Source organism: Musca vetustissima, unplaced genomic scaffold (genome assembly GCF_032173495.1).
Source record: "Musca vetustissima isolate MV318-11 ecotype Yass unplaced genomic scaffold, APGP_CSIRO_Mvet_v1 utg9712, whole genome shotgun sequence".
Taxonomy (NCBI): Eukaryota; Metazoa; Arthropoda; class Insecta; order Diptera; family Muscidae; genus Musca; species Musca vetustissima.
The window spans coordinates 209,667-230,138 of NW_026879051.1; the positions used below are offsets into that span (position 1 = coordinate 209,667).

The 20,472-nt window shown below is 32.5% G+C and overlaps 3 protein-coding genes across 3 annotated transcripts; 2 read left to right on the top strand and 1 right to left on the bottom strand.

Moving 5' to 3' along the window:
- The first annotated feature begins 4,283 nt into the window (after positions 1-4,283).
- Positions 4,284-10,675, top strand: LOC133323856 (uncharacterized). The gene is made up of 4 exons (XM_061532757.1): positions 4,284-4,369; positions 4,431-4,752; positions 4,823-5,009; positions 10,422-10,675. The coding sequence occupies exons 1-4, from the start codon at positions 4,305-4,307 to the stop codon at positions 10,670-10,672; spliced, it is 825 nt and encodes a 274-aa protein (XP_061388741.1). The 5' UTR covers positions 4,284-4,304; the 3' UTR covers positions 10,673-10,675.
- A 2,804-nt stretch (positions 10,676-13,479) lies between these two features.
- LOC133323864 (protein YIPF6) lies at positions 13,480-14,660 on the top strand. The gene is made up of 6 exons (XM_061532764.1): positions 13,480-13,497; positions 13,560-13,679; positions 13,917-13,995; positions 14,053-14,218; positions 14,283-14,440; positions 14,515-14,660. Exons 1-6 carry the CDS (start codon positions 13,480-13,482, stop codon positions 14,625-14,627), a joined length of 654 nt encoding a protein of 217 aa, XP_061388748.1. The 3' UTR covers positions 14,628-14,660.
- Positions 14,661-15,670: 1,010 nt separating this feature from the next.
- LOC133323866 (uncharacterized) lies at positions 15,671-20,472 on the bottom strand. The gene is made up of 5 exons (XM_061532766.1): positions 20,284-20,472; positions 18,197-18,353; positions 16,779-18,058; positions 16,392-16,719; positions 15,671-16,335 (listed from the first exon to the last, which is right to left on the bottom strand). Exons 1-5 carry the CDS (start codon positions 20,415-20,417, stop codon positions 15,793-15,795), a joined length of 2,442 nt encoding a protein of 813 aa, XP_061388750.1. The 5' UTR covers positions 20,418-20,472; the 3' UTR covers positions 15,671-15,792.

The following is a 20,472-nucleotide window of genomic DNA, read 5'->3' on the forward strand; positions in this document are numbered from 1 at the left end:
GCGCAACAACGACAACAATTTATTAATTTAACAAATTATACTATTATTATTATTATTACTATTATTATTTTATTTACTACCATTGTATGTAAAGACCTCCCCCTATTTGTAGTTTTAAGTGTTATTCAATTTTCATTTTTTTCGTTGTTTGTTTTATTTTATTTTTAATGTACAACAACAATTTAAACGGGTACAGAAAAATAATATTACAGTCGTAAACACAAACACATATACATACATAAATACATAGATATTATTAACATACTCATGCATCTTTAGTCTATAGATATTGTAGTGAAAAAAAAAAATATGTCATCCCCTATTTGCCTTATCCTCCAACAAAATATTTCACAAACAACTATTTAATAAATGAATATTTGAAAAAAGAAAATTCTGTATACACGTTTTTATATACTCACAACATAATCTTCATGTTTGAGCCATTTTTTATTGTATATTGTCGCTTGAATTATCAGTGCAGTAACAGACACATAGTTTGACGTTTTGGGATATATAGGACGAACTGATTCGACGTATGTTGAATTGACACAATTGAATTCCGACAAATATTACCATAATAATTTGTATTACACAAGGACTCACTTTAGATGTCATAGATAGTTTCAAACTATAGATATTTAGTACCCAAACCCCCCAAAATAACAAATACAGGTTTATCCATTTCGTGGTTTCAAAAGTAATTATCTGGATTCGACTAATTTTTTAATTTCAGTTGAAAAGGTTTCACTTTACCAATACAAAAAAGTGAAGAAAATTTTCTTTGCAAGAGACATTTCATGGCCAACAACATCATGTGATTTGACAACATTAGACTTTTTATTGGGTTACGAGAAACACCGTGTTTATGCAGATAAACCAACTCTTGAGAACTCCCAATAAGTTTCAAAAAGTAGTCGAAAATGACCCCAAAAGAATGCTTGCAACACTTGCGAGGACTTTATTTAAATAATGTATTGTTTCACAAATAAGACCCCATGTTTTTTTGGTCGAAATCCGTTTCAGATAGGGTGCACGATAACTGTCGGTTTCATTCAAACTTTGCATCAAAAAATCAAGTTCGAAGATGGGGAACATCTGTCCAGTTCTTCTGGTATCTCCACCGCAAAATGGTAAAAATTTTGTTGAAAATTTATTTCATAACATCATGCGATCAATCTATTATCTTTATCAAGCCAAGATCAAGTACGAAGATGGGACCCATGGGTCCACACATTCTGGTTCTTTCCCCACAAAATGGTTAAAATGCATCATTCCTACGAACTATTCTAAAAATTGAGTTTTATTTTTCTATTTAAGGGGACCCTCCCCCATTCTCGGGGTCAAACATTTTGTTGATATAATTCGAATCTACACTAATTAAAGGATGTCCCTACAAAATTTCAAATGAAAATCTCAACAACTCTTGAAGATATAGCCGATTTATTGTGTCAGCATCAAGTGACGGCTGAAGGGCTTCTCAAACTTTAAACGCGTTTTTCTCTAAACATTTTTTGCGAATGGCAGGCACGATAACTCAAAAACTAATAACCCAATCGACTTCAAATTTTTACACGTTTCTCTCTGAGTGTATAGTTATCGTATGAACTAGGATAAAGCCAATCGGTGAAGATCTTCCTTAGTTTTAAACTTGGGTTTTGGTAAAAAATCGGCGATTTTCCAAAAATATTTTTTCAAAGGTCCACCATTTTGTTAATTTTGGAGCGAAATCAATAATCCTAGTTCATACGAGAGCCAGACATGTACTCCTTCTAACACCGTTGGAATTTTCAGATTCCGATGTTTCAGTGAGGAGTTATCATGCCCGCCATCAAAAATAAGGACTTTTCTTTAATTACAAAAAACAACAACAAAACTATAACAAAATTTTTTTGTAAATTATTTTCTCTAATTTAAATCTTCAAATATATATGTGCAAAGTTACAAACCTTAACAAGCATTGGTTTTGATTTACCAGCCCATTGAAAATCTTGAAAAAATGAAATCGATTCAAATTAATTCAAACCTATACGAGTTGCCTGACCACCCATCTTATTCTCCTGACTTAGCTCCCAGTGACTTTTACTTCCCAAATCTAAAAAATAATGCTATTACAGTTGTAAACCGCTATTTTGAAGACCTTGAGGAAAACAATTTTAATCAAGGGATGGAACTGCTAGAAAAGTGCTAGACTAAGTGTATTGAAGTTTCAAGAGATTATATTGCAAAAAAAAAAAATATTTTTGAAACACTAACTATTCTCTTTCATTGATATACTAATAAGTTTTGCAAAATAATTAATTAACATGATTTCCAATTTCCAAAAGCAAGAAACGTCGATATATCAAGACGCCTCCGAACCATAGTATGCTAAGTCAACTTAGCATGTTTTAAAGTTATTTACGTTTTTAGATACTACGGTCCTTAATTTACATTCTCTGAAATTTTGGTAATCATCGGCCAATCCAAACCAAAGTTACAGCAAAAATGTACTTAGCATGACACGTAAAATTAAAGAAACTTCCATACTTTGAAAGCTTCTACTGAAAAACTCACTTTTCAGACTTAGCATACTATTCTTCGGAGGCGTCGATATGTTTTCGTAATTAGTACAAACAAACATCTAACATGCTTCTTAATACATAATTGCAATGATGAAAATTTAGTTAAGCTCTTATTGAAATCTGTGATTTGAAAAGTTTTTTATCACAAGTGTCAAACAATTTTTTCTCAATTATAAAGAACTTTATTTTCTTTAATAAAAATGTACGTTTAGCTGCAATTAGAATAGGTTAGTTTTCATTTTTATTTATTTTTTAAGCCAAAAAATGTTTTTAAATAAAAAAATTCAAAGTCGGGTAATGTGGACCAATATAAAAAACGGGACATTTTCATGGGGACAAGTGACCCCATATTAAAAATATTTCTATGAGGAGGTATTCTATCCTCTGAAAACTCGATATGCGAAATTACAGCTGCTTCGGTACCGCAAATGGGGCGGTACCCTTAAATGGGGGCTATTCTAAAAAATATATATAAATCTATAATGCAAAAGACATTGTAAAAGATGAGGAACATAGTATCTACAAAAACAAAATTAAATTTGAAATATTTTCCCCACTGTTGTAAATATATGTTTCTGTCACAAATTGTTGGCTAGTTAATTAAAATGTCAGATTTAATGGACATTTTAAGTTAATAAAGATTTCCAAGATTTTTCAATAAAGTAGCGAAATGGTGTAGAGAATTTTGTGTTCTACATGTATAGATATATTATTCCAGAATGTACAACTTTACATATATACACATACATATATTATGTGTATACATATATTTATTTGTAGAAACATAAACAATCTTGTGATTAGAGCTTTTACATTTTTTCATAAGGAAAAAAAATCAAAATAAATTCAAGAGATTTTGTCTCTCAACTATTTGTCAGTGCTGCCATTTCAGATTTCAAAATCCTACCAAAATACAATGGAATTAGGAATTAAATCTAAATTCCTAAGTAATCGGACAGGACCAAAAATCGTAGTTCCTAGTAGTGACATTCTATATTTTCTTATTTCTTAAATATAAAAATAGCCTCACTTATCGATACCTAATTAATAATATTATTGTATTCTCTGTTTGACAATTTTTTATTAAAATGTTTGATTTAAACTTGTTGATCAGGAAAATTGCCTTTCAAATTTATTTAAAATTTACTCCAAATTTTATTGCAATTCTCCACTATGGCAACGTTGATTTCGACGGAAAAAGTGTCTGCGTGTGGTAAAACTCGGTCGTATTTGTACACTTTCTTATTTGAATGCGCATAGAGCACACATATTTATTTATGTGAATGTGCACATACCTACTTATGTGAATATGTAAGCATTTTCTCCTCGATCGATTTGGGAGAAGAAAGCGAACACTGTTTGTGTATGTGTGTGCACGTACATATATGTTTAAATGTACAGAAAGAAAGGTAAATCGAAATACGAATGCGCATAGAGAATTTTCATAATTTGGAAAATCTCTCAACCTTTGGCGGGGGGTTTATTCTTCGAAATATGAAAAATCTATACCAACCAAGAGATCACCCTTAACGCCAACGCCACAAACCCATACAAAAACATAAATTTTTGTTGGTTAATAAACGAATCGAAACGAGGAAAATCTGAAAAAATGGAGGTGATGGAGGATTTTTCTGAGAACCGCATTGTCAGTATTAAAAAAGTTGTCCGCTTGTTTAGTACAACGGGAAAATTTCAATTTCAGGATATTTTTTGTGAATTAAAAAAAAGAGACTCAAAACAAAAATGGCTGAACAAAAGAAGGCTCCTTTGATGAGAAAGGAAGAAGACTTCGTTAAGGCTTTGGAAGGGTAATTATAGTGTTATTTTCTTTTTGTTGGCCATAGAAAATTATTTCTGCGTTTCTTATAGTTTCATTACACCCACCGATCAAGTTGCCTTGTTGTTGGATTACGATGGCACCTTGGCCCCATTGACCGAAGAATTGTCGGTTATGCCTAAGGATACCGAAATCAACATCAAGAAATTGGCTGCCAACGAGAAGATCTTCATGTGCATTTTCTCTGGTCGTGAATTGACCGAAATCAAGAATCACTTGAAATTGCCCAATGTCACCTATGCCGGCAATCACGGTTTGGAAGTTGAATATCCATCTGGCAAGAAATTCAAAATTGAAATGCCCGAAGAATTGTTGGAAAAGCACAACAAATTGGTCGCTGAACTCAAGGAAAAGGTATTTTCAAGAAATTGGAGAGAGAAGGGAGCGAGAAAAAGTAATTGTGTATTTTTCTGTTCCATTATAGGTTGTGTGCTCCGGTGCCTGGGTTGAAGACAAGAAAATCTCTGTCACCTATCACTACAAGGGTGTCAATGACAAATTGAAGGCCAAATTGATTGAAAGCGCCAAGGGTTTGATCCAAAGCCACGGCTTCCAATTGATCGAAACTCCCTATGCCTTGGAAGGCAAACCACGTGTCAACTGGGATAAGGGTAAGTTAAATAGACCATTTTCCTTTTTCTTTTCATTTTCTGCACAAATCTCGTTCATAATTTTGAAAGCAACATCATAAGGAGGTATGAAAAATATGAACGCCGTTTGTCAGTTATGTTCAAATGATGTTTGATAATTTGTTCCACACTTCACTGGAACTCTATTTGTTTTCAATAACGAAATTCTCTATAGCGAATATATATCTGCATCGGGGAAGTAGTTTCAAAAAATTTCACGTTAAACTTTATTGAACTAAATTTGTTGCTATTATAAAAATTAGCATACTGTGAAAAAATGGGTAACAAACTTAATATATATGTCAAGTATTTCTTATAATTGAAAGAGGTACACCAAATTGTAGCTGTATAAAGATAACTTGAGTTGTGTCAACTTTCAGAACGTTTTTTGTTCAGAAGACCTTCGAGAAAGACATTTGAATAAGATCGATACAAAATGGTGGTTGCCATAGGGAAATGTGTATTCCAAAATATCGGATAATAAATTCATTCAGATTAGAATTCCTTCTGGACTAGTAGTTGATGTTAAAACAACATCTGTGGATATACATAGACACATGTGTGTGTGTTTTATATAGTATATATATATATATATATCATTTGTTGTTTTTGTTTTTCTTGGGAAATTGTAAATCCAAGGGAAATATATGCTTTCGCCAGACACATTGCTTTAGCTTTTATTTTTATGATGTTTAGCTGAATAGCAAAAAATAAAGCAAATGAATAATGTGTTTTGGGCCGCTTTTTTGAGTAGGCGTTTGTTGGTTCGATATATACATACATACACACATATATATTTTTTGTTTGTTTTTTTGGCTGAAAGATCAGCAGCCAAAAAAATTCTTCGAGCGTTTTTAAGAAAAATGACAAAATTATAGACAAGCACGGCAACAGCCACTGTCACAAATCGGCAATATATTATGGACGACGACAACAGCGGCAGCAGTCGCAGCCACCTACAGACAGACAGACACTTGCTGTCCTTTACTACTGTCAACGCATCTAACATATTTTTCATTTCAGCCAAATTTACACTTTATTTTGTATTTGAATATTTCAATTATTTCCAAACTCACATACAAACACACGCTCGTACACGGGCATTCATTTATATTTAAACTTGGACTCATCGTCAGATGCTGCTACGCTGAGTCACTTCTAACAATTTTGAAATATGAAAAATGCAAGAAACATTATTTTGATTACAAACCCATTCACCACTGCACTATATGCAGTTGGGATGCATCTACCTACCGATCTGTGATGGCGGTGGTGGTGGTGCTGTTGGGCGGTTGGGTGGGTCAATGGCTCTTGCTGCATCCATGGTACTTGGCTGACAGTCGTGTGCCTGTCACAACCACTGTGTGTAAAGATTTTTATATTTACAAAGTGAATAATTTGTTTAAAATGACATGTGTGCTACGTACATACAAATATGCACGATATACATATGTATGTGCGATTATTGGCAGCAGCAAAAACAAACATTAAATTAATTGTTTCGTTTATCTATGTATATTTTATGGCGGCATAAGGCAAATTTTATATCTATTTTTATGGCATTGTTGCTTTCTTTCAAAAGATGACAGCCGCCTAATATTTATGGCATGTTCGTCTTTTTGAAACTATTCATGATAATAGAATTTTCTTTAAAAATATATATGCAATAATAATAATAAACACATTGCGGTAAATAATTGCAATAAAGTTTGGTTTGGAGTAAAAAAAAAAAACAATTAAAAGCATATGGATTTCAAAAAGAAAATCAAAACTATTTTAGTTCGTATTAAAAAAGTTTCTATAATAAATTGAAATTGTTTAGTTTATTTAGTGATTGTACATACTATTCAATTATGTTTTGATTTATATCATAAAATTATGAGAGCAACTTGAAATATTTTCAACTAATTTCCAAATTTTAAATGGATTTTTATTCAAAACTATGGAACTAAACATCAAGAGAGTAGCATTAAGACATTTCCTCATCATCCGCCAATTTATGCTATTAGATGAAACCGAGGGGAAACCTTCAGTACAGATATTTAGCCATCACTTTAAAATAAAGTGACCAGATTTTGAAAATTAAAATAGATGACAAAAAGAAAACAGTGTATTTTTAATAAAAATAATAGATTGTATATAAAATGTACATATGCCGTCTATGTTTTCCAAGGATATTTTGCAACCCAAAGACCACATGGAATAGTAAATTACATTTACTTTTGAAGGCAAATTTTTTTAAAATAAAAAAAAACGTGGGTTTCTTAATATAGGGAACACATAGAAACATAGATCCCAAAATATAAAATTACAGCCAATTCGGTTGCAAAACGTGTCCAGGAACCCAAAAAAAAATACCAACATTTAATAATTTTTTATGGAAATTTGTTACCCAAGTAGAACTCAAAATATAAAATAACAGGTAATTCGGTTGGAAAATATGTATAAAAATCCTGAAAATAATTTTCTAAATATTTCTCTGAAATTTCATAAAATTTATTAATTTGTTTTAATTTACAAAAATAAATATTGATCAAGATTTTAAAAATATAGATGACAGATTATAGAAATAGAAGACAGATAGAGGACATAAATTTTATAGATGACAGCCATTTAAAATAGACGATTTTCCTCTAAAAAAGAGTGAAGACGTATGGTCATCTTATTTAAAAAAAAAATATGAAAATTAAGAATCACTTCTGAAGTATCGAAACTACGAAGAGACATTTCTTTTTTCATTAAATAAGTTTCCAGTTCCCAGACCAACTTTGTCAGCATATATGAGTATCGAAATCCATAGCTTTCGAAAATTCAGAATATGTTTTGAAAAAATTGCGTATATAGAAAAAAATGGTAACAATAAGTAAATCCCTTATACAGAAATATGTAATCTATGAAATAAATCTGTTGTCTAAAATCCGCGATTCTTAGAGTTAATTAGTTTCTATTGTCGGAAAAAAATATATTACAGTACCTAATAATTCGTAATTTCTCATTCCAAAGCATGCAGACATGTCAAAGTTCAAAGTTTTATATGCAGGCCCTCATAAATTCTCGCAATTCCTTTTACAAAACAAACAAAATAGCTATTGGTTGTCTCTTGCATTTTTGGAAAACACGCCTTGGACCGTATGGATCAAAACACGGATTTTTACTTTTATGCAAAAGCCAATGTCGCTTTTTTAACGGCTATATCTTCAAGAAATTTTGAGATTTTCACTTAAAATTTTAAAGGGACATTCATGTACAAGTGTAGGTTTGAATTAAAAAAAAATTAAAACGAAACAAAATGTTGGCGGTCCTCCTCTTATGTGATGTATTTTATTACATTACATATACTAACAAAATTCATTAACATAAATACAATAATTCAATAGAAATCATAAAAATTATGTTGCCAATGCCATTTTGAACTTCAATTCTATTTCAAAATACCATAAATCGATCAGTAACATATTAAATAAATTGAAACATATAATGGACTTATATACACACATTTTATATATGTGTGTGTGTGTTCATTTCCCCACTTAATAGAAATAAGATACCAAAAAAAAAAAAAAACTAAAAAACAAATTATCTATGGACCAAGAAAAAAACGAAAACTAACAAAAAAATCAAAAATTTTTTGGAAGCATTTCTGTGCTAATGACGTAATTTCAGCCGGCCAATTCCCTCCCCAAAGCAATTTGTTATAAATGTTCTGATTTCAAACTAAAATATTCATAAGACAAAATAAAATTACTGTTTGTCCATTTTCTACTGCACACAAAAGTAACACAGGCGGGGGTGCAAACACCTCTTGAGGAGAACTCTTCCTCCTGTGTAGAATAGCTGAACAATTTTATTTTTAGCCTAAGTTTTACTATTGACTATGTTCCTCATTTTAAATGCAAGTGTATGGGTGTACACACAAGTGTAGGAGTCTGTTTTGTATATACATATGTGCGTAATATTTAGCTAAAAGAAGAATAAAATAGAACAATTTTACTTTCAAATAATTCAAAAGTAATTTTTTATAAAAATGACAGCAGATTTATTTTTCAAATCTCTTGATATTTATGAACGTGTGTGGGAATCTGGACCATCTCCAGATTTTTGTTGTTATCACACCTCTCGTATGGAATTTTACGGTGTGTTTTATTTAAGGTAGCCACCAAATTTTACGGCCGATCGATGTGCACGCACACACATACACACTCAACTGCACACATAAGATGTCATTTTATATGTCATAATGAGAATGATATGTTTTTTGTTAAAATTCTATTTTTTGTTAAATTTTTCTGCGTTCGAACAATTTTTTTTTTTTTTTTTTGTTCGCCTACTTGTCTGTCTTCTTGTGTGCATTTCAAACAATCGCAGAGAAGCAGTTCTTATGCACTTTTTTCTCAACAATTTTCAGACGGCACCAATAATTTCTGTTGTTCTTCTCTAGGCAATATTCAATTTTTAGTATGAAACAAAAAATCAAAGAATTTTATGTTTTTCTGTATATCCCACATACTGAATATTTATACACTAGAGAACAAAAGTACGTTCACACACACATGTATATGTCTGCATGTGTGTTATATGATATATTTCATGTGTCTTTCTGTATTATCTTGACACACGGTTATGCTTATTATTTTTTCTATGGACAATAAAATTGTGTTGGATTTTTTTTTCTTTTTTATTTTTTTGATTTGTGTGGAATTTGTTTACGGGGAATATTTTTTCCTAGTTTTGTGTTTTTTTCTGCGGTGACAAGACAATTAATTAGTCTTCTGAATATGTTTTATCTGTCGCCTTATATAAATATACACACATACATATTTTGTTTTGGAGACATAAATTCTACTGTAACATCAAACGAATACATATTTTTGGTTTTCTTTTGCAATCGGGCGTAACGTAAATTTCTTAAACAAATGTTTTTCTTAAAATATGTGTGTATTTTTTGTATTACAAATGTTCAAATAGTGATCATTAGCTGTGTGTTTATTATTGATCATGTTATTTTGTGGGTCAACAAAGCACATGGCATACAAGAAGATGAATTTTGAATTATTTCAATACATGTCCTTTGCGATGTAGACAAAAATCAATTTGAATACACGTGTTGAAATTTAATTCTAATAATAGGATTATTTCGATTTTCGCTCAATGGCAATCTCTGAAACAATAATATTGTCAAGAAAAATCGTCAAGCATGCATACCACATATTTTGCTATTTTCTTGTTTCTATGAATTTTGGGGTTTTTGCATTAAAAAAGGTATCAGTTATATAGAATTTGTCTTTAAATTTCGAATATCGTGATATTGAACAAAATATTCAACAAACATTAATCTACTTTTCTTATAAATGCACATTTTTATTAATATTTTCTTCATTATTGTTATTATTTCAGGTGAGGGCGCCAAGATGATCTTGGAAAAACAATTCGATGCCGATTGGGCCAAGAACTTGAAAATTGTCTACTGCGGTGATGACACCACCGATGAAGATGCCATGAAAATGTTGGCCGGTATTGGCAAAACCTTCAGAGTCTCTGAATTGCCCAACTTGAAGACCTACGCCAACTTCCAAATCAAGACTGTCGAAGAAGTCGGCTGGTTGTTGAAGGCCATCCAAGCCAACTATGAAAAGAAGAAGAACTAAGAAGTTATGTTTTTATATTAATGATAATAATAATAATTCTAGTGTCTTTAACAAATAAATAATTAAAGTAAAATAAAACAAATAATAGGGGCGGCGGACAATAACTTTTTTGGTACCCAATTTTTTTTTATGTATTTAATTTAAATAAAATTTTTAATAAATATCAAAATAGTAATCTCACAGAAACAATATGAAGAAAATGATGATGATGCTTAACAAATATATATTTTGTAAACATTTATTTGTATTTATATTAAAAAAACAATAAAATGTATTGATATTTCATTTAAATTAAGAATTTTTCGTTTTTCTTGTTGATACATGGCATAATTATAATTATGTCATAATAATTTAAGTTTATTTTTTCTTATATTAACATATTGAAAGATTTGGGGTTGAGTTGTTTCAAAAATATTGTTATATGGTATTAATTTGGTTTGTGGCTTTCTACCATGTCATGTTATAAAGTGTCATATTTTGTAGACTTTTCTATAAAAAACAAGATTTGTATCAGATTCTAAAATGGATATAAACCACTTTCAAAATAAACGGCTCATATTATGGTGTCTACATAAATTCATCTTTTTGTGCTTTACTCCTCATTCAACTAGTCCACGTTCTATTTATAATGGAAGGTATAGGACAATGCACCCATCTGTACATAAAGTCTAAAAGAATCTGTAAATAATTTTTGGTCGGTAAACGTAAAAATAAGATGATAATATAGATAGGTTACGAAATCTTGTTCTGGGAAGAATTCCGTATAAAATGGCAATTAAAACACACGTTTAGTTATTCAGAATAAATTTTATACTTAAAGTACTGTTTTCCTATGCAGTAATTTTTATTGTAAATATTCCAAAATATTGCAAATATTCAAAAAAATTCAAAGTTTATATAAGATAATCGGAAAGGCCAGTTGTACTTCTTATTGAATGTCAAAATTTATGGTTTCAAGAATAGACAACCAAAATATAGGTGGGCAATACTATCATTAGGTTTTATTAAAAGACATGTTGTGGTTTTATCCTGTTCAGGTTGATATTTCGATATTAAAAAGTTGACTCCAAGAGAAGACTACCATGCCTTAAAGGTCGTTTACATTTAACCGGAATTGGTTAACCCAGTGGGTTTAAATTTTCAATTACTTTGAATATATGCCAAATAAATCCTCATAAAGTAGGTTAACCCGGTAAAAAGTTCTAATGTAAATGCCGTATTATGGTACTCTACATGATTTTGAAATTGTTTACTTGACATAAAAGTGTAGTTTACAGCCTCCAAGTCGAGAGACTAGGCAATATACAATTGAACTAATGTCGAAATTATATGAGCGGTTAACGGACCGGCGAAATTGGACACTATAAGCGATGTCATATAAATATGCAAAACTTTTCGTTATAAGGGATATGTCCATATAAGCGATTTCATATATATGTCATCAGACATATTGGGCAAATTGATTTACACTATTCTGTGCGAACTCACCTCTTAAACACGTAACGCCATCTGTGTTATTTCCTTACAACTTGCCCAAGTACTGATATGTCCTTCAAAACGAATTCTGCTGTAAATAAAATAATATACAACTATTCAAATTGATGTACACTATTCTGGACGAACTCACCTCTTTAAATACCTAACGCCATCTGTATTATTTTCATACAACTTACATTTTGTCATGACAGACAAACACCACTTGTCGGATCTTTTTCAATGAAGTTTGGCAAAATCAGACTTTTCAATTTCTTTTACACAACACTTTTTTTAATCTTAAACCAATAGCACCAAATTTCTCAAAATTCTTCCTGGGGCTTTGACAGATTTTTTTTGATATTTTTATTATTTAATATCGTTCAACAAACAATTAAAAACCTTTGGTCAATACAACTCAACTGGCACGAAACGGCATAGTTACTTTGTAATTGGAATAAGTAACCATATAACCGCTCTATTTTACTAAACGCTAACGTTTCCCACGAAAATGTAAACAACAACCATATGTTTTGTGTAAACAATGAGGCGTAATCGGTCGCCAATCGCCAACTCATGTGTATTCGGGTGATGAGTGTAGCGTTGCCAGTATGATGTTACTGTGTCTTCTCCAATCCAAACATATCCCCAAAAATCCCCAGAAGTATATGCTGTAAATTATAACGTTGTTTTTTTTTTTTCTCCAAATCTGGACAAGTTTTTCCTAATAAAAATTAGGAGATAACTGACGAAAGTTATGTATTATTATTGGAACGAGTAAAAATATTAGTATTAAATCCCGCCAAATATTATGGAATGTTTACTAATTTACTATTTTGAAAATTTTACAAATTCTCTAAGAGAAATTCTAAAATATATTTTTTATCCGTATGCTTTATAGCAATTGTACGTTTACATTGTACCGGATTTCATTAACCCAGTGGGTTTAAATTGTCAATTCAATTGTGTTCATCTCGAATAAATCCTCATAAAGTAGGTTAACCCGGAAACAAGTTATAATGTAAATGGAACTTAACTTATTGTTTTACGATTTAAATTAACAAAGAACTTCATAAAATGTTTCGGCTTCTAGGAAATTTATAAAATTATCACATTAACAAAATAAAATATCTCTATATTCTCCCATTACGTGGGGACATTTTCCCCAGTTTAGTATAAAATATCGACAACACTGCATATGTACAATAGAAATAAGAGTTCCACTCAGTGAATAGACACTTTGAACATTCTTTCCACAACGACACAAATCCATTGGCCATCGCCAGTTAAATCCACCATAGAGAACGTAGAAAGCTTATAAACATTCCATAACAATGGATTCCAAGTTGGATGTAAGTACCTCAGCTTTCCAAAATTAGTGTGCAATTAAAACTACCTATCGTGCTATTTCTAGATGGATGATTATTCCAATGCTAGTCTGGAGGGTGATATGTCAATACCGGGCAACAAGACAAATGCCCCAATTGGAGCTCCTGATTTCAATACACTGGACGAACCAATTAAGGAGACAGTTGTAAGTAGAGCATCTCTTGTAACTACAAGGCAAAAATGTACTTGCAAGGGACACTTCCCAGATCGTTGACTAAGCACTGTGATAACCTGTTATTTGTATTTTATCATGGTTTGGTAAAAAAAATATTGTATTGTACATGTCATATTTTAGCAGAGGCATATTTGCCAATCTGAATGTTTACATTCAACTCAAATTGCTCTAAATCTTGTTCCTAAAAATATGTTTTCCTTATACTAGCTGCGTGATGTGCGAGCCGTGGGTGTGAAATTCTACCATGTCCTATATCCCAAAGAAAAATCAAGTCTACTAAAAGATTGTAAGTACGGGTTGTACACCTTAAAACATTTGTAAAATAAAATATTTTCTTTTGTAGGGGATCTGTGGGGTCCTTTAGTGTTGTGTACATTCATGGCCACAATTTTACAAGGTTCATCGAGTGGCGAATATGATGGTGGACCAGAATTTGCCCAAGTTTTTGTCATAGTATGGATAGGTGCTGCCATTGTTACATTAAATTCTAAGCTATTAGGTGGCAATATGTAAGTATAATTTAAAACCAAAAAGTCGCAGTGAAATTAAATATTTACCTCATATTGTCTATAGATCATTTTTCCAATCTGTGTGTGTTCTGGGTTATTGTCTTACGCCCGTTGCCATATCACTTATAGTATGCCGTATTATCTTACTTGCCACACAATCACCACTATTATTCTTTCTGCGCCTACTGACCACAACTGTAGGTTTTCTATGGGCCACATATGGTAAGGATAATAATTATTATTTAAAAATCTAAAATGTGTTATAATTAACAACTTAAAATATCTTCTAATTACAGCATCATTCATTTTCCTGGGTGACAGTCAACCACCCAATCGCAAACCCTTGGCTGTTTATCCCATATTCCTTTTCTTCTTCATTATCTCCTGGTTGGTGATATCCCACAATTAAGGTTGGCGACTCATGTACTTTTAAGGGCCTTTATTTAGAATAAATAAATAGCAATAATATTGGCATTTGTGTGTGCGTTTTTATTTTTGATTGTATATTATTTTCATTATGCCAAAAAGTATTTTATATTTAAACTTCAATTAAAATAAATTAATAATGCTTTTTATGATTATATACCTTTCGAGTTTGGAAGTGTAGCCGACAATTTTTTCTATCTACGCCATATTTATTGGACGGAAGACATCTCTTATCTTTATTATATTAGTGAAATAGTCAATAGACTATATGAATCTAATCTACCAGCAACGAAGAATATCTACTGTGTTTATATATGTATTGGAAGTGAATGTACCTACATGTATATGTAGAGAACGACGAAGGTTGACAAGAGAAACTATTTCCACGTTCAAATATCTTAAATTTTTGATATTATCGCAAGTACAATATCAATTTGAATTGCATTCAACTAACAAATTCGAATATATTAAAGGACCTATAAGTAAAAATTCGCCTGCGTGTAGACATACTTTATTAATATTTTATATATGGTAATTTGTGATGTATGAACTTTAATGCATTTATACACTGGGAACTTTCAAAAATTAAATATTTTATGAAGAAAATATTTAAAATTCTTATATCATGTTTTTCTAGTCTACTAAATCAATAAAAACCATTATACATTGTAATATCATCATTTGGAAATTTCGAATCCACAGTTTGTTAAGTCTGGATTTATATCTTAGAAGTGAGAGGTATAAAAAGTGACAAGGGGAAGAAATTCAAAGAGACTAAGAAATTCCTAGCAAAAACCAGCAGTTCTTTCAATAATTCAAAAACTTTCTAATCAATTTTTTTCTCATTTGACATTTGAACTTCACGCGGAATATAAAATTTGTTACCTTTTTATGTATAATTTTCTTACCATTTCATTATAACAGTATTAAGTTTTTTTGTCCTAAAATATTTTGCTGAACACATCGACGGTCAATGAGGATAATAACTGAATTTTCACAATGTTATTGAAAAAAACTTCAAAACGATGTAATTAATATAAACAAATATTTATTGATAAGCGTTATTAACAAACTGATTAAGGTACACATCTAGGGATTATCATTCTCCATATTTTGGAATGAATACTTATAAATTCATTGGAATGCATTTAAACATGTTCAACATCCAGACTATTCGAATTTGAGGCTATTTCCAGAGACATTTGTGTTCGTACACCATCCCCTCTGGGATTACGATAAGTCAGTGAATTTGCTCGCGCCTTACGTCCCATAAAGTGACGCTCAACCCATTTCAACATAGTGTAAACAGAGTCCGTTGACGGCAAACGATGATCGGCAGCCGTTTTAACAATATCCGAAGACGTTACACGGAAAGTACGAGCCATACCCTTAAGGGCAACCATTGCATCTTCATCGGTCAAATCATCGCCAACATAAATAATTTTAATTCGTTCGCTCCAGTCTACACCAAACGAGGTACGCAAAATATATATGGATGCACGACCTTTATTCCATTGAACAGGTGGACGAGCTTCCAAGGCACAGTGGGCCTCTGTTGCTCTAAATCCATACTTGATCATCAGGCTACGAGCCTTTTCAATCATGGCTGGTCTAAGTTGATTGGGTGTTTCACGATAATGGAAAGTCAATAGAGCACCTTTGTTTTCAACCCAGGCACCATCACGACAAACCTGTATATTCAAAATTAATACATTTTTCTGATCAAGTGCAAAATGTCCCAACTTACGGTATCTTGTAAAGCTTTGAGTAGTTGACTGACTTTATTTTCAAATTCGATGGGCATTGGATGCACAAATTTACTGCCATCTGGATGTAAAATTTCCAGACCATGATTACCAGCATATGTAATGCCCTCAATGCCAACCATTTTCTTGACATTATCCACATTACGACCAGAAATGATTGCCACATAAACATCCGAGTGATTGGAGAGTTTAAATAGAAGATTTTTCATTTCGGGCGATAAAGTTGCCAAATCTGGATGGGGGGCTATTGGCGCCAATGTACCATCATAATCCAACAATAAGGCCAATTTGTGATTATAACCAATATACCTGGAAAAGACAAAGAATGGTTTCAACTTGTGGCCAAATTGTTTTATTTGGAAACTTACTTCAGCAAATAATCATCAAAGTCATCGACCGTTACTGGCTGCATTGTTGTGGTACCCACATCATCCATTTCCAATGTACCCATAGCCTTTAGGAAGCAACGCATCCAATGATTGACATCGCACTCTGATTCTCGTCTTCTCAAACGACTCATGCGGAGAGTTCTCTCGTCCTCAGGCATTGTTAGGGCTCTGTGTATAACTTCAGCGGCTTGATGAACTTCATACGGATTACTGAGTAAAGCTTCGTGCATCATTTCTCCAGCACCAGCAAATGGTGAAATGATCAGGACGCCTGGTACAGGATTAATTTGACAGGCCACAAATTCCTTGGCTACTAAATTCATACCATCTCTGAGGGGAGTTACTAAGCAAACTGCTGCGTCGCGATACAATGCAGCCAATTCATCCTGAGCTACATAATCATAAATGTAGCGTATGGGAGCCCAGTTGGCCGTTGTAAAACGACCATTAATGCGACCCACCAATTGGTCCACTTCTTCCTTTAGTTCCCGGTATTCTTTGACATCCGTACGTGAGGGTACAGAAATTTGTAGTAGGGACACTTTTTCTTTGTGTTGCGGATACTTTTCCAATAGAACCTCAAATGCCATTAAACGATGCACCAAACCTTTGGTATAGTCCAAACGATCCACACCCAATATTGTCTGTTGCTGTTCAGTGCCCTTCAAAACACTGGGTGCCTCCTGAGCCAAATTGACAAAACGTTCATAGGGTATGCCGATGGGCAGAGGACGTACACGAACTGTGCGTCCACCATGTTCGACCAACAAATTGTTACGATCCACACGACAACCCAAGTTACGCTGACAACAATCCACAAAATTCAAGCAGTAATCCTGTATGTGAAAACCAACCAAATCACAGCCCAGCATGCCCTGTAGAATTTCATCGGACCATGGGAACAAACGGAAAATATCCCATGGTGGGAATGGAATGTGCAGGAAGAATGCCAAACGACAGGGTAATTTCTTTTCCTCCGCCTGTTCGCGTACCCAATTAGCAGCCAACATTAGATGATAGTCATGAATCCAAACGATAGGAGGATTTTTGTCCTGACCACTGTTCTTGGCAAGGCATTTTTCTAATGCTTCTATGGTGCGAGCAGCGAAATGTTTATTCACTGTAATGTAATCATTCCAGTGGTCCGCACCGAAGGTAGCTCTGCCGGGCATGGAGTGAAATAGGGGCCAGAATATTTTGTTGCAACAACCATTATAGTAACTGTCGAAGATTTTTGGATTTATATTGACCGAAACGACCTAAGATAGAAGAAGAACAAATTTGGTATTTTTAAATTTATGTTACTCCTAAAGAAATATACTTGATGGTTTTCTAATTATTATTTTTTAATTTTGTGGGTTGTGGGAAAAAACTTTATCATTTTTATTTCAAATTACCTGTTCCGATTTCAGACCGGCTGTTGGTGTTTGATCCGTTGGATTAGATTCCGGAATTGGTTCATTAGGATCCTGTAAATGAATGCCGGACCAACCAACCCATAAACCATGACCACGAATGACAACGGGACATACAGCCGTAACCAAACCACCAGCACTAAAAATTAATAAATAAAGTGAGATGAAAGTTATTGCACACACACACATCTAGCTTCCACGTAATAGCCTAACTTGATTGCGCAGAATGCTTCTGCCGTATAATAAATAATAACCACGAATAAAGTATACGCAATGTGGAATTCGAATTGGTAGAAAACTGAAAGCATAAAAAAATATACCACTTTTATTTTTTTACATTTTTATTCCAGACGGCACAGCAATCCCCCTTTGACTTGTGGCTCATACAATTATACCTCTATCCTCCACCTTATGTGTGCATATTAACCTATTAATGCCTGTGGGTATTTAAATACCCGTAAAATAGATCGTACGCCGTAACTCAAATGTGGAATGAGATATCTAATTATTTTTCTTTTCAGGATACTAAATTAATAAAATTGATCATATCTTTCCAAGGCCAAAGATTAACAATATTCAAAAATGAGAAAATTGGTACATACATGTACATAGAAAATTAGAAGATGGAACAATCGACGAAAATATTCGTCTCCAGATTGCCTAAAAATCTAAAAATCCCCCAACAACCCTGCAAGAACCCTGATTGGTCGATTGGGTAATTAAATGCCCAACGCAAAACTCGGATATGCCTAAAAATCTAAAAATCCCCCAACAACCCTGCAAGAACCCTGATTGGTCGATTGGGTAATTAAATGCCCAACGCAAAACTCGGATATGCTGATAGTTAGAAAGCTAAAAATTTTGCAACGCAAATTTATGACCTGTATTAGATTACACGAGAATTTCAAAAAAAAAAACCGTACCGTGGGTTCTATTGGCAGGCATTAATGGGTTAAATATGTTATATATAAAAATATTTTTTCACAAGAAATTAAAAAAAAATTAACTGAAGCGAGCAATTTGTTTTATTAAATGCCCAACGCAAAACTCGGATATGCTGATAGTTAGAAAGCTAAAAATTTTGCAACGCAAATTTATGACCTGTATTAGATTACACGAGAATTTCAAAAAAAAACCGTACCGTGGGTTCTATTGGCAGGCATTAATGGGTTAAATATGTTATATATAAAAATATTTTTTCACAAGAAATTAAAAAAAAAATTAACTGAAGCGAGCAATTTGTTTTATGTGAGCCTTTTATTTGGACTCTGTCTACCAATAAATGGTACAGTTTCTTGACTATCACATTTTTTCTTTCTAAAATGTCCAATTTTTTCCGGGTGTTATAACTGTGCAAATAACAACGGATGTTGGAATACATTTTGCGATATCTGGTCCACAAATTATGAGAATTAAAACTATTTATTATGAGAATTAAAACATTAATATTCCGATTTCCAAAGATTACGAAGATTGAAATTGGTGAAATATTTCTCTCAAAACTTAACTTACATAGGCCTTGGAAAAAAACAAAATTTTAGAGATTAAATAATTAAAAAAAATAATTATTACTTGTAAACATTGATTGTAGCAGTCAATATTACCTGCGGTACAGTTTATAACATCACAAGATGCAGACACAAACAGACACACACCCCATACATATTCACTATCTGTCAACTATAAATGATCCATGTAACTTGATTTCCATACATATATAATATAGGTATATACTCTTACATAGTTCATAGAAAATAATACAAAAACAACAGTGGCAAGAACAAGAACACATTAACATACAAATGCAATCAATAGAAGTGATAAGAATATAAATCCACGATTAACGAAGTAAATTATAATTAGTATTGTTGATCTTATTCTTGTTGTTGTTGTTATTATTGTCACAATGAAAGGCGTATCAATCAGCTAGAAATGACGAGGACACAATGACAATGGACTCAATGTCACTGACACCTCGGGCAACCCAAATAATCGCCAAAGATCAAAGTCGCCCCAATGCTCGGACTCTCGACCGTCATCGTCACTTTCACGGCAAATTTTTGGCTTACCTTGCTTTGCGTTCCAATTTTCCGGTTGTGGGATTTCTTACCAACACAAAAGGCAAACGATTTGAGACAACAATTAAACTGGCTTTTGTGGTGGGCTCGGCCGAGTTGGTAACAATTATTTCCGTTTCAACCATTTTTATTGCTTTCACTATTCTGGTGTTGTGTTTTACGACAGTATTTTATTCAGTT

Bases quoted from the DNA above. Each gene is read 5' to 3' on its own strand.
- LOC133323856 (XM_061532757.1), top strand. From the start codon at position 4,305: ATGGCTGAACAAAAGAAGGCTCCTTTGATGAGAAAGGAAGAAGACTTC. The intron at 4,370-4,430 runs GTAATTATAGTG...CGTTTCTTATAG, and splicing joins TTCGTTAAGGCTTTGGAAGG to TTTCATTACACCCACCGATC. The intron at 4,753-4,822 runs GTATTTTCAAGA...GTTCCATTATAG, and splicing joins TCGCTGAACTCAAGGAAAAG to GTTGTGTGCTCCGGTGCCTG.
- LOC133323866 (XM_061532766.1), bottom strand. From the start codon at position 20,417: ATGGTTGAAACGGAAATAATTGTTACCAACTCGGCCGAGCCCACCACA. The intron at 18,354-20,283 runs GTAAGCCAAAAA...ATTAATTTTTAG, and splicing joins AAATTGGAACGCAAAGCAAG to TGCTGGTGGTTTGGTTACGG. The intron at 18,059-18,196 runs GTAATTTGAAAT...CTTCTATCTTAG, and splicing joins CCGGTCTGAAATCGGAACAG to GTCGTTTCGGTCAATATAAA.
- LOC133323864 (XM_061532764.1), top strand. The intron at 13,996-14,052 runs GTAAGTACGGGT...TTTCTTTTGTAG, and splicing joins ATCAAGTCTACTAAAAGATT to GGGATCTGTGGGGTCCTTTA. The intron at 14,441-14,514 runs GTAAGGATAATA...TTCTAATTACAG, and splicing joins TTTTCTATGGGCCACATATG to CATCATTCATTTTCCTGGGT.